Source organism: Salvelinus namaycush, chromosome 23, assembly GCF_016432855.1.
Source record: "Salvelinus namaycush isolate Seneca chromosome 23, SaNama_1.0, whole genome shotgun sequence".
Taxonomy (NCBI): Eukaryota; Metazoa; Chordata; class Actinopteri; order Salmoniformes; family Salmonidae; genus Salvelinus; species Salvelinus namaycush.
This window is the reverse complement of record NC_052329.1, coordinates 4,155,087-4,169,246: the sequence shown is the minus strand read 5'-3', so window position 1 is coordinate 4,169,246 and position 14,160 is coordinate 4,155,087. Positions and strand designations below refer to the sequence as shown.

At 47.0% G+C, this 14,160-nt stretch overlaps 1 protein-coding gene across 1 annotated transcript in view; it reads left to right on the top strand.

Moving 5' to 3' along the window:
• LOC120018034 (1-phosphatidylinositol 4,5-bisphosphate phosphodiesterase eta-1-like) overlaps positions 1–14,160 on the top strand; it is a 173,123-nt gene that overhangs the window by 58,614 nt on the left and 100,349 nt on the right. Inside the window, exon 3 of the mRNA XM_038960989.1 lies at positions 4,209–4,355. Within this exon, the coding sequence (XP_038816917.1) occupies positions 4,209–4,355 (147 nt within the window). The remainder of the gene's footprint in view (positions 1–4,208; positions 4,356–14,160) is intronic.

Below are 14,160 nucleotides of genomic sequence, written 5' to 3'. Positions count from 1 at the left end.
CAGTGGGCTGTCTCTGTCACACTAGATCAGGAGTGTGGACTACAGTGGGCTGTCTCTGTCACACTAGATCAGGAGTGTGGACTACAGTGGGCTGTCTCTGTCACACTATCAGGAGTGTGGACTACAGTGGGCTGTCTCTGTCACACTAGATCAGGAGTGTGGACTACAGTGGGCTGTCTCTACCACACTAGATCAGGAGTGTGGACTACAGTGGGCTGTCTCTACCACACTAGATCAGGAGTGTGGACTACAGTGGGCTGTCTCTGTCACACTAGATCAGGAGTGTGGACTACAGTGGGCTGTCTCTACCACACTAGATCAGGAGTGTGGACTACAGTGGGCTGTCTCTGTCACACTAGATCAGGAGTGTGGACTACAGTGGGCTGTCTCTACCACACTAGATCAGGAGTGTGGACTACAGTGGGCTGTCTCTACCACACTAGATCAGGAGTGTGGACTACAGTGGGCTGTCTCTACCACACTAGATCAGGAGTGTGGACTACAGTGGGCTGTCTCTACCACACTAGATCAGGAGTGTGGACTACAGTGGGCTGTCTCTACCACACTAGATCAGGAGTGTGGACTACAGTGGGCTGTCTCTGCCACACTAGATCAGGAGTGTGGACTACAGTGGGCTGTCTCTGCCACACTAGATCAGGAGTGTGGACTACAGTGGGCTGTCTCTACCACACTAGATCAGGAGTGTGGACTACAGTGGGCTGTCTCTACCACCCTAGATCAGGAGTGTGGACTACAGTGGGCTGTCTCTACCACACTAGATCAGGAGTGTGGACTACAGTGGGCTGTCTCTACCACACTAGATCAGGAGTGTGGACTACAGTGGGCTGTCTCTGTCACACTAGATCAGGAGTGTGGACTACAGTGGGCTGTCTCTGTCACACTAGATCAGGAGTGTGGACTACAGTGGGCTGTCTCTACCACACTAGATCAGGAGTGTGGACTACAGTGGGCTGTCTCTACCACACTAGATCAGGAGTGTGGACTACAGTGGGCTGTCTCTACCACACTAGATCAGGAGTGTGGACTACAGTGGGCTGTCTCTGTCACACTAGATCAGGAGTGTGGACTACAGTGGGCTGTCTCTGTCACACTAGATCAGTAGTGTGGACTACAGTGGGCTGTCTCTACCACACTAGATCAGGAGTGTGGACTACAGTGGGCTGTCTCTGTCACACTAGATCAGGAGTGTGGACTACAGTGGGCTGTCTCTACCACACTAGATCAGGAGTGTGGACTACAGTGGGCTGTCTCTACCACACTAGATCAGGAGTGTGGACTACAGTGGGCTGTCTCTACCACACTAGATCAGGAGTGTGGACTACAGTGGGCTGTCTCTGTCACACTAGATCAGGAGTGTGGACTACAGTGGGCTGTCTCTGTCACACTAGATCAGTAGTGTGGACTACAGTGGGCTGTCTCTACCACACTAGATCAGGAGTGTGGACTACAGTGGGCTGTCTCTGTCACACTAGATCAGGAGTGTGGACTACAGTGGGCTGTCTCTACCACACTAGATCAGTAGTGTGGACTACAGTGGGCTGTCTCTACCACACTAGATCAGGAGTGTGGACTACAGTGGGCTGTCTCTGTCACACTAGATCAGGAGTGTGGACTACAGTGGGCTGTCTCTACCACACTAGATCAGTAGTGTGGACTACAATGGGCTGTCTCTACCACACTAGATCAGGAGTGTGGACTACAGTGGGCTGTCTCTACCACACTAGATCAGGAGTGTGGACTACAGTGGGCTGTCTCTGTCACACTAGATCAGGAGTGTGGACTACAGTGGGCTGTCTCTACCACACTAGATCAGGAGTGTGGACTACAGTGGGCTGTCTCTGTCACACTAGATCAGGAGTGTGGACTACAGTGGGCTGTCTCTGTCACACTAGATCAGGAGTGTGGACTACAGTGGGCTGTCTCTGTCACACTAGATCAGGAGTGTGGACTACAGTGGGCTGTCTCTACCACACTAGATCAGGAGTGTGGACTACAGTGGGCTGTCTCTACCACACTAGATCAGTAGTGTGGACTACAGTGGGCTGTCTCTGTCACACTAGATCAGGAGTGTGGACTACAGTGGGCTGTCTCTACCACACTAGATCAGGAGTGTGGACTACAGTGGGCTGTCTCTGTCACACTAGATCAGGAGTGTGGACTACAGTGGGCTGTCTCTGTCACACTAGATCAGGAGTGTGGACTACAGTGGGCTGTCTCTACCACACTAGATCAGGAGTATGGACTACAGTGGGCTGTCTCTGTCACACTAGATCAGGAGTGTGGACTACAGTGGGCTGTCTCTGTCACACTAGATCAGGAGTGTGGACTACAGTGGGCTGTCTCTGTCACACTAGATCAGGAGTGTGGACTACAGTGGGCTGTCTCTACCACACTAAATCAGGAGTGTGGACTACAGTGGGCTGTCTCTACCACACTAGATCAGGAGTGTGGACTACAGTGGGCTGTCTCTACCACACTAGATCAGGAGTGTGGACTACAGTGGGCTGTCTCTACCACACTAGATCAGGAGTGTGGACTACAGTGGGCTGTCTCTGTCACACTAGATCAGGAGTGTGGACTACAGTGGGCTGTCTCTGTCACACTAGATCAGGAGTGTGGACTACATTGGGCTGTCTCTGATATACTGGTGGGTGTGTAATGTGTTTCCTGGTCTCCCTTCTCTAAAGGGGAATCAATCACAAAATAAAGGTTACTTTCATATGCATGATTTGTGTGTGTGTGTGCTTGTAAGTGTGTGTCTGCGCGTGTGTGTGCGTCTCTGTGTGTGTTTGTGATAGGATAATGCTCCAGGTTGCTCAAACACATTCCACGCTCTATGTCTACGTAGCTGAGCACCTGAGCTCACCCATGCGTTGTGTGTGTGTGTGTGTGTGTGTGTGTTCGTGAGTGTGTGTGTGTGTATGTGTGTTTCTCTCTCTGAGTGTTTTTTGCCATGTGAATAGGAATGCTGTCAGAGCTCTGCAGTCGGCCGTAGAGGACCATTAACCAGCCATATGAGTTTTTAATGGCTCACTCCTTTTTATACTGTCTCAACCAACTCAAAACCTTCTCCAATTTAAATACTCCTAGTTGACTTGGTGTTGACTCCTTTGGTATCTAGCCATGCCAGATCACGCTGGGTTAAGGCTGTGTGGGTGTGTGTGTTTGTGAGCGTGTGTCAGTGTTTGTGTGTGTGTATGTTTGTGTGTGTGTGTGTCTGATCCCTATCGATGTCTGATCATGCTGAGATCATATTTGTGTGTATTACTCAAGAAGACAGTGTTGTTGTGGATTACTGAAAAATACAGTAATGTTGCATCAGATCTCTGTGTTGATCCCCAGTGATTCTCTCTCTCTCTCTCTCTCTCTCTCTCTCTCTCTCTCTCTCTCTCTCTCTCTCTCTCTCTCTCTCTCTCTCTCTCTCTCTCTCTCTCTCTCTCTCTCTCTCTCTCTCTCTCAATTCAATTCAATTCAATTCAATTCAATTCAATTCAAGGGGCTTTATTGGCATGGGAAACATGTGTTAACATTGCCAAAGCAAGTGAAGTAGATAATATACAAAAGTGAAATAAACAATTAAAAATAACAGTAAACATTACACATACAGAAGTTTCAAAACAATAAAGACATTACACATGTCATATTATGTCTATATACAGTGTTGTAACAATGTGCAAATGGTTAAAGTACACAAGGGAAAATAAATCTCTCTCTCTCTCTCTCTCTCTCTCTCTCTCTCTCTCTCTCTCTCTCTCTCTCTCTCTCTCTCTGTCTCTCTCTCTCTCTCTCTCTCTCTCTCTCTCTCTCTCTCTCTCTCTCTCTATCTCTCTCTCTCTATCTCTCTGACCTGGTTGTGAGGAACTAGGTGAACTAGACCTGGTTGTGAGGAACTAGGTGAACTAGACCTGATTGTGAAGAACTAGGTGAACTAGACCTGACTGTGAGGAACTAGGTGAACTAGACCTGGTCGTGAGGAACTAGGTGAACTAGACCTTTGTTTTGTCAGCTTCATCTATGTTTCCCATCCTGGTTCTCGCCCAGATCATCCCAGATCAGCCCAGATCATCTCAGATCAGCCCAGATCAGCCCAGATCAGAATCTTCTAGCAGTATTAATGACTCTTCAGTTTTTTGTTGTTGTCATGGTGCGCTATTGACGTGTGTGTTTGCGTCTCTGTCTCTCTGCAGTGGAGCGATGTATGAGTGCCATGCAGTCAGGGACCCAGATGGTGAAGTTGAAGGCTGGTTCCAAGGGGCTGGTGAGACTGTTCTACCTGGACGAACATCGCTCCTGTATCCGATGGAGACCCTCACGCAAGAGCGAGAAGGCCAAGAGTGAGTACACACACAGTTTACTGCATCCTACACGCCATCTCTCACCCGTAACCACTATCTCTCACCCGTAACCACTATTTCTACCCATAACAGAGACACAACAATTAGGCCACATCGGAGCAATACAGACAATTCAATTCAAATCAAATCAAATCACATTTTATTTGTCACATACACCTGGTTAGCAGATGTTAGTGTGAGTGTAGCGAAACGCTTGTGCTTCTAGTTCCGACAGTGTAGTAATATCTAACAAGTAATCTAACAATTTCACAACGACTTCCTAATACACACATTGTAAAGGGATGAATAAGAATATGTACATAAAATATATGGATGAGCGATGGCCGTGCGGCATAGGCAAGATGCAATAGATGGTATAAAATACAGTATATATATATATGACAGAGTAATGTAGGATATGTAAACATTATTAAAGTGGTATTATTTAATGTGACTATAGATACCATTGTTAAATCCATTTATTAAAGTGGCCAGTGATTTTAGTCTGTATGTTGGCATCAGCCTCTCTATGTTAGTGATGGCTATTTTACAGTCTGATGGCCTTGAGATAAAAGCTGTTTTTCAGTCTCTTGGTTCCAGCTTCGATGCATCTATACTGACCTCGCCTTCTGGGTGATAGCGGTGTGAACAGGCAGTGGCTCGAGTGGTTGTTGTCCTTGATGATCTTTTTGTCCTTCCTGTGACATCGGGTGCTGTAGGTGTCCTGGAGGGCAGGTAGTTTGCCCCCGGTGATGCGTTGTGCAGACCGCACTACCCTGTGGAGAGTCTTGTGGTTGAAGGCGGTGCAGTTGCCGTACCAGGCGGTGATACGGCCCAACAGGATGCTCTCGATTGTGCAGCTGTAGAAGTTTGTGAGGGTTTTAGGTAACAAGCCACATTTCTTCAGTCTCCTGAGGTTGAAGAGGCGCTGTTGCGCTGTTGCTCCTTCTTCCGACGTTGTCTGTGTGGGTGGACCATTTCAGTTTGTCCGTGATGTGTACGCCGAGGAACTTGAACGTTCCACCTACTGCACTGCTGCCCCTTTGATGTGGATAGGGGGCTGCTCCCTCTGCTGTTTCTTGGAGTTCACGATCATCTCCTTTGTTTTGTTGACGTTGAGTGTCAGGTTATTTTCCTGACACTACTCTCCCAGGGCCCTCACCTCCTCCCTGTAGGCTGTTTTGTCATTGTTGGTAATCAAGCCTACCACTGTTGTGTTGTTTGCAAACTTGATGATTGAGTTGGAGGCGTGCATGGCCACGCAGTCATGGGTGAAAAGGGAGTACAGGAGAGGGCTGAGAACGCACCCTTGTGGGGCCCCAGTGTTGAGGATCAGTTGGGTGGAGATGTTGTTTCCTACCTTCACCACCTGTGGGCGGCCCATCAGAAAGTCCAGGACCCAGTTTCATAGGGGGGGGGGGGGTCGATACCCAGGGTCTCAAGTTTAATGATGAGTTTGGAGGCTACTATGGTGTTGAATGCTGAGCTGTAGTCTTACATAGGTATTCCTCTTATCCAGTTGGTATAGGGCAGTGTGCAGTGTGCAGTCTGATGGCGATTGTATCGTCTGTGGACCTGTTAGGGCGGTAAGAAAATTTGAGTGTGTCTAGGGTGACAAGTAGGGTGGGGCTGGTATGATCCTTGACTAGTCTCTCAAAGCACTTCATGATGACAGAAGTGAGTGCTACGATAGTCATTTAGTTCTGTTACCTTAGCTTTCTTGGGAACAGGCACAATGGTGGCCATCTTGAAGCATGTGGGGACAGCAGACTGGGATAGGGAGAGATTGAGTATGTCCGTAAACACTCCAGCCAGCTGGTCTGCGCATGCTCTGAGGACGCGGCTAGGGATGCTGGGTTAACATTCTTAGGCTATGCTTTATGTAACTGCCTACAATCTTTTAACCATCTTGAAATGTGAAATCATGTGTTGTTCATCTTTCCTCCAAGCTATTTAAGCTTGTGTGTGGGTTTTTGGTCTCATGTTGGGGTTCGTTACAGTTACAGATTGCAGTGTAGCTGTCTGGTACTGTTCTGTCCCAGGACTGGAGTATAACTCTCCCTCTCTGTCTGGTTCTGTTCTGTCCCAGGACTGGAGTATAACTCTCCCTCTCTGTCTGGTTCTGTCCCAGGACTGGAGTATAGATCTCCCTCTCTGTCTGGTTCTGTCCCAGGACTGGAGTATAACTCTCCCTCTCTGTCTGGTTCTGTTCTGTCCCAGGACTGGAGTATAGATCTCCCTCTCTGTCTGGTTCTGTTCTGTCCCAGGACTGGAGTATAACTCTCCTTCTCTGTCTGGTTCTGTTCTGTTCCAGGACTGGAGTATAACTCTCCTTCTCTGTCTGGTGCTGTTCCGTCCCAGGACTGGAGTATAACTCTCCCTCTCTGTCTCGTTCTGTCCTGTCCCAGGACTGGAGTATAGATCTCCCTCTCTGTCTGGTTCTGTTCTGTCCCAGGACTGGAGTATAACTCTCCTTCTCTGTCTGGTTCAGTTCTGTCCCAGGACTGGAGTATAACTATCCCTCTCTGTCTGGTTCTGTCCCAGGACTGGAGTATAACTCTCCCTCTCTGTCTGGTTCTGTTCTGTCCCAGGACTGGAGTATAACTCTCCTTCTCTGTCTGGTTCAGTTCTGTCCCAGGACTGGAGTATAACTATCCCTCTCTGTCTGGTTCTGTCCCAGGACTGGAGTATAACTCTCCCTCTCTGTCTGGTTCTGTTCTGTCCCAGGACTGGAGTATAACTCTCCTTCTCTGTCTGGTTCTGTTCTGTCCCAGGTCTGGAGTATAACTCTCCCTCTCTGTCTGGTTCTGTTCTGTCCCAGGACTGGAGTATAACTCTCCCTCTCTGTCTGGTTCTGTCCCAGGACTGGAGTATAGATCTCCCTCTCTGTCTGGTTCTGTCCCAGGACTGGAGTATAACTCTCCCTCTCTGTCTGTGTCTCTCTCTCCCTCCCTCATTCCCTTAATCTATCAATTCAATTCAATTTAGGGGCTTTATTGTCATGGGAAACATATGTTTACATTGCCAAAGCAAGTGAAATAGACGATAAATAAAAGGGAACTAAACAAAGGAAATAAATAATCAGAAATGAACTGTAAACATTACACAAAAGTTTAAAAGAATAAATAAATTTAAAATATTATCTTATTGACTATGTACAGTGTTGTAGCAATGTACAAATAGTTGAAGTATGAAAGGGAAGATAAATAAAGATAAATATTGGTGGTATTCAGAATGTTATTTGTGCTCCACTGGTTACCCTTTTCCCATGGCAACTAGCCACAAATCTTTCTGCTGTGATTGCAAACTGTAGTATTTCACCTAACAGATAGGGGAGTGTATCAATGTTTGATTTGTTTTCAAATTCTTTGTGGATCTGTGTAATCTGAGGGAAATATGTGTCTCTAATATGGTCATACATTTGGCAGGAGGTTAGGAAGTACAGCTCAGTTTCCACCTCATTTTGTGGGCAGTGTGCACATAGCCTGTCTTCTCTTGAGAGCCATGTCTGCCTATGGCAGCCTTTCTCAATAGCAAGGCTATGCTCACTGAGTCTGTACATAGTCAAAGATGTTCTTAAGTTTGGGTCAGTCACAGTGGTCAGGTATTCTGCCACTGTGTCCTCTCTGTTTAGGGCCAGAGAGCATTCTAATGTGTTTTTGGTGGTTCTTTCCAGTGTGTCAAATAGTTATATTTTAGTTTTCTCATGATTTGGTTGGGTCTAAATGGGTTGCTGTCGTGGGGCTCTGTGGGGTCTGTTTGTGTTTGTGAACAGAGCCCCAGAACCAGCTGGCTTAGGGGACTCCTCTCCAGGTTCATCTCTCTGTAGGTAATGGCTTTGTTATGGAAGGTTTGGGAATCGCGTCCTTTTAGGTGGTTGGAGAATTTAATTTTCTTTTCTGAATTTGTATCATTAGTATCGGCCTAATTCTGCTCTGCATTCATTATTTGGTCTTTCACGTTGTACACAGAAGATACTTTTGCATAATTCTGAGTCAATTTGGTGTTTGTCCCATTTTGTGAATTATTTGTTGGTGAGGGGACCTCAGACCTCACATCCATAAAGGGCAATGGGTTCTATAACTGATTCAAGGATTTTTTGCCAGATCCTAATTGGTATGTCAAATTTTGTGTTCCTCTCTCTCTCTCTCTCTCTCTCTCTCTCTCTCTCTCTCTCTCTCTCTCTCTCTCTCTCTCTCTCTCTCTGTCTCTCTCTCTCTGTCTCTCTCTCTCTCTCTCTCTCTCTCTCTCTCTCTCTCTGTCTCTCTCTCTCTCTCTCTCTCTCTCTGTCTCTCTCTCTCTGCATGCTGGGAGTGTTTGGTGCATGCTGGGAAGTGTATGATCGAGGGAGTGCGTGTGTTGTGTAGAGTTAGATATTCAGAACTTTCTTTCGGTTTTCTCTTTCTTGGTGGCATTCTTTGTTTTCTTCTGTGCATGATTAAGGTTATTATTAAACATTTTGTAGAATTAAGTATTTTGTTTTTCGTATCGAAATTACCCTGATTTTGGCGGGGATGGCAGCCCGAATGGGGATGCCGTCCCTGTCACTTTGGCACGGCTTTAGGTGTGTTACTGAAGCTACTGTCACGGTGGAGGAGTTTCTGGTCGCCGTAGAAGAGAAGGTAGGATATGAAAATGTTGCTTATGCGTCACGGATGAATAAAGCGGTGGTGGTTTTTCTTAAAGAAGAGCGCCTTGTAGATCGTATGGTTGATCATGGCGTACTTCTTAAAGGAATGTTTATTCAAGTTACGCCGCTTTTTTCTCCGTCAACAAGGGTAACGATTTCAAATGTACCACCGTTTATTCCAAATGAGCTATTGGAGCGCGAGTTATTGCGCTTTGGGAAGTTTGCAAGCTCAATTAAGGTTGTTCCGTTGGGTTGCAAACACCCGGCGTTGAAACAGGTTATGTCGTTTCGGCGACAGGTGTTTATGTTTTTGGACTCACCGGAGCAGACTTTAGAGATATCGTTTAAAGTAAAGTATGATAATAGACTGTATATGGCTTATGCTAGTACGGGTAGTCAACGGTGTTTTGAGTGTGGGGATGTTGGCCATAAGCGACATGCTTGCCCGAAAAGGGAGAAGGCAGAGGGAGGGGCGCAGGTGGTCACCGTAACGCCTGGGCCCACTGATGTAGGGAGAGGTGGGCTGACAGTGGTTGAGCAGCCACAAGCACCTGTTGCTGAGGAACAAGTTATCCGTGTTGAGGCCACGAGTTTGCAACTTGTATTAGAGGGAAATGTTATGCAGCAGAAAAATATTGTTGTAGAAGGCAAGGATGGATCTGAAGAGCCAGTTCCTCAGACTGGTGAGGAGGTGCCCAGTACGAGTACTGGGGCACAGGAGGGGGTTCATATGGAGCTAATCTCCCAGGTAGTGGAGGAGATGCCCACTACGAGTAATGGAGTACAGGAGTGGGTTCATGTGGAGCTAATCTCCCAGGTAGTGGAGGAGATGCCTACTACGAGTAATGGAGTACAGGAGGGGGTTCATGTGGAGCTAGACTCCCAGGTAGTGGAGGAGATGCCTACTACGAGTAATGGAGTACAGGAGGGGGTTCATGTGGAGCTAATCTCCCAGGTAGTGGAGGAGATGCCTACTACGAGTAATGGAGTACAGGAGGGGGTTCATGTGGAGCTAATCTCTCAGGTAGTGGAGGAGATGCCCACCACGGGTAATGGGGTTCAGGTGGGGCTAGTCTCCCAGGTAGTGGAGGAGATGCCTGGTACGAGTGATGGGGTGCAAGTGGGGAGTGTTGAAAGGGATGTGGTAGAGGGGAGTCAGTGGTCTGTGGCCTCAGCTGAGGAGGATCAGGAGAAGGATATGGATATCTCTTTTGATATGACAGCAGCTGGTGAGGACTCAATTTATGATCTAGAGGAGGTAAATGGTTTTCTGGATCAGACTTTTGGGAAATCTGTCAAATTGGCAGAATATTTTGATGTTGATAAGTTTGTGAGGTCAGCTGTGATGTTACAGAAGACGGTGGGGTTAGACCAGTTGAGTGAGAAGAAGCGGTTTCGCTTGAGGAAATGTGTTACTGCTGTTACAGCAGCAAAAGGTGGTGGGAAACGTGGTCAGGTTAATAAGAAAAAATTTAAATAATGATGATGATCATGCTTCATAGGGTGTCTTTTTTCTCTTTGGTTTCTCTGTGGTATCTTCTGCTTTTCCTTTCTCTTTTCTATATGGAGGTACTAAGGGTGGGCTCTCTCAATATTAATGGGGGAAGGGACAGGAATAAGAGGGCTTGGGTATTAGAAGTAATAAAACAGAAAAGGCTTAATGTAGTTTTCCTTCAGGAGACACATAGTGATGAGGAAAATGAGGTTGACTGGGGTATGTGGTGGGAGGGGCAGCATATACTCAGTCATGGTACTAATTTCAGTGCTGGGGTGGCCATCTTGTTTTCCTCAGGTTTAGGGGTGACTGTGATATCTACAACAGAGATTGTCAAGGGTCGGGTTTTATTGGTCAAGGTGGATGTTATGGGTTTTTTTTTTTTTTTTTTTGAATGTCTATGCTCCTAATGAGGGTACAGAGCGTCTTGTTGTGTTTGATCAAATAAAAGAAACCTTAAGACAGTGTGACCAAGAGGGGTGAATGGTTTTAGGGGGGGACTGGAACTGTACTGTGGATTTTACTGTTGATCGCATTGCTGAAGAACCTCACCTGCGGTCAGCCATTTTCCTGTCTGGCTTATTAACTGAGTTTGAGCTTTCTGATGTGTGGAGAGTAAGGAATGCAAAAGTTAGGCAGTACACATGGCTAAAAATTAATGAAGGTCGTGTCAGTGCAGCAAGGTTAGACAGGTTGTATGTATCTGATCAATACTGTAGTAGGGTTGGAAGGTGTGCCATTACTCCTGTGGGTTTCTCTGATCATCATATTGTTACTGTTGATATTCACTTGTCCACGAAGGTCATCACCTTACTGGTATTTTAATGTTAAATTGTTACATGGTGTCAAGTTTTGTGAAAGGTTTTTGTTGTTTTGGGAAAAATGGAGGGTTACAAAAGGGAATTTTGAGTCCTTGAGACAATGGTGGGATGTTGGGAAGGCCCAAATACGATTATTTTGTCAACAGTATACTGCTTTGTCTCAAATTGAAGTTAAAGAGACTATCAAGGCCCTTGAACAGGACATCAAATCAATTGAATTGAAGCTGCTCACTCAGAATGACCCTGGACTAGTCATGAACTTACAGGACAAGAGACATGAACTGAGGTCGTTTCTGCATGAAAGAGTGAAAGGTGCCTTGATTAGGTCTCGTTTCGCTTCCCTCAAGGACATGGATGCTCCTAGTGCTTTTTTTTTAACCTTGGACAGTCGACATTACAACGTAAACAGATGGTCTGCCTTCGTCTCCCTGATGGGAAGGTCACCACGGATGACAGTGAAATGCGTCAACATGCCGTGGATTTCTACTCTGCCCTCTATAAGGCGGAGGATTGTGACTCTCTGTGTACTGAACAGTTGTTACACGGTCTTCCTCAATTGGGACCTGAACAGAGAGTCGCATTGGACTCTGACATTACATTGCAAGAGCTGTCCACAGCAGTTATGCAGCTCTCAACAGACCGAGCCCCTGGCATTGATGGTTTACCATCTGAGTTCTATAAGCACTTTTGGGGGTCTATTGGGGAGGATTTTTATGAAGTGGTGTGTGAATCTTTTCATGAGGGTTCTCTTCCTGTATCCTGTCAACGTGCGGTGCTTTCACTGTTGCCAAAAAAGGGGGATTTGGCTCTCATAAAAAATTGGAGACCTGTTGCTTTGCTGTGTGCAGAATACAAAATAGTTTCTAAATGTCTCTCAAACAGGTTGAAAGAGTATCTGGGATTGTTGGTCCACAAGGACCAGTCCTACTGTGTACCTGATCGCTCAATTGTTGACAACTTGTTTCTGATAAGAGATGTTTTAGACATTTGTAAACTGTCTGATGTAAATGTGGGTTTACTTTATTTGGATCAGGAGAAGGCTTTTGACCGCGTGGACCACCAGTACTTGTTTAAAACGATGAAAGCCTTTGGGTTTGGGGATGTTTTTTTGTCTTGGATGAATTTACTGTATGCTGGGGCCTCGTGTATGGTGAAGGTGGGGGGTGGTTTGAGTTGCCCCATCCCTGTCCAAAGGGGCATCAGGCAGGGATGTCCAATTTCAGGGCAGTTATATAGTCTGGCGATTGAACCAATGCTTTGTTTTTTAAGAGCGAAGCTTACTGGTTTCCCTGTGCCAGGTGTAATGAAGGGTCCCACGATAGCACTGTCTGCGTATGCAGGTGACGTGACAGTTTTTATTACAGGGGCTGAGGATGTTAAGGTTCTCTCAAACGCTTTAAAGGTGTATGAGGGGGCCTCCTCAGCTAGAGTCAATTGGGGAAAGAGTGAAGCGCTGTGGGCAGGTCAGCTTCAGACGGGGTCCGCTCCACGGTTACCAGGGGGGCTTCAGTGGGGCAGAGATGGGATGAAGACATTGGGTGTTTTTCTAGGCTCTGATGTCTTTCAGAAAAAGAACTGGGAGGGTGTAGTGGAGAAAGTGTGTGCCAGACTGTCAAGATGGAAATGGGTGCTACCCCAGTTGTCTTATAGGGGAAGGGTACTGGTAATTAATAATCTTGCTGCCTCTACCCTGTGGCACAGACTAATGATTTTGCAGCCACCAAAGGGTCTGATACAAGAGCTTCAGAGGACCCTTGTCAATGTCTTCTGGTCTGGACAACACTGGATCAAAGCTGCAGCCCTGTACCTGCCACTGCACGAGGGGGGGCAAGGTCTGGTAGACATTTCCTCTAGGATCATGGCTTCAAGCAGCCCAGAGACTGTTGTACAGTGACGGTTCTCGCTGGGTCGACACAGCCTACACACTGATGAGGAGAGCAGGCTGTTTGGGCTTAGACAAGCACATTTTCCTGTTAAAGCTGGAGGGGGGTGAGTTGTCTGGCCTGACTCCATTCTATGAGTCTGTTATGCTGGCTTGGAGGGTTTTTGTCAAGTCCCGTAAGGCCGGCACGCTACCAGGGATGTGGCTTTTTGAAGAGCCTCTTTTTTATAACACTGCCATCCAGTCCAGTGCTCTGGATTCAGCCAGCCTGCGTTCATGCCTGTTAGGTGTCGGGTGCATCAAGCTGGGTCATCTGATGCAGAGCAGGAGCAGATCGTTGGAGGAGCTGGGAGAAAGAGCGGGAATCCGATCATCTCGCCTACTGAGGAAGGTCGTCGCTGAGGTCTGTGACTCCTTGCCAGTGCTTCATCGTCAGTATGTGATTGACACTTCCAATTCTGATCGGTGGAAGGAGGGTCTGGATTATGTGTTCCCTGCACTGATTGTTAGTGCTGCGGTGGGGGCATTCGAGGAGGACGTGGGGATGCTGCTTTGCTTCGATACCCCGGAGCTGGGGGAGTTCAAGGAGGTGGGAAAGAAGGCCATGTACAGAATATGTGTAAAGGTGTCCCATGCCTCTTCCCTGGAAGGGGTAAAATCGACGAGGTGGGCGGGTGTGCTTGGTCCAGGTGCTTCCCCAAAAGGCTGTTGGCGATCATTATATAAACTGCCGATTGATAAGAGGACAGCTGACCTCCAATGGAGGATAATACATGGAGCTATAGCCACCAACATGCATCTGGTACACCTGGACCCTACTGTTGGAGAAGGGTGTCCATTCTGTGCAGAGTCTGAAACTCTGGCACACCTGTTTTTACTGTGTCCCAGGTTGGTCGGGATGATTGACCTGATCACTAATTGGTTCTCAGCGTTGGGAGAGGTTTTCTCTTCCCAACTGTATATATTTGGGCCAAAGT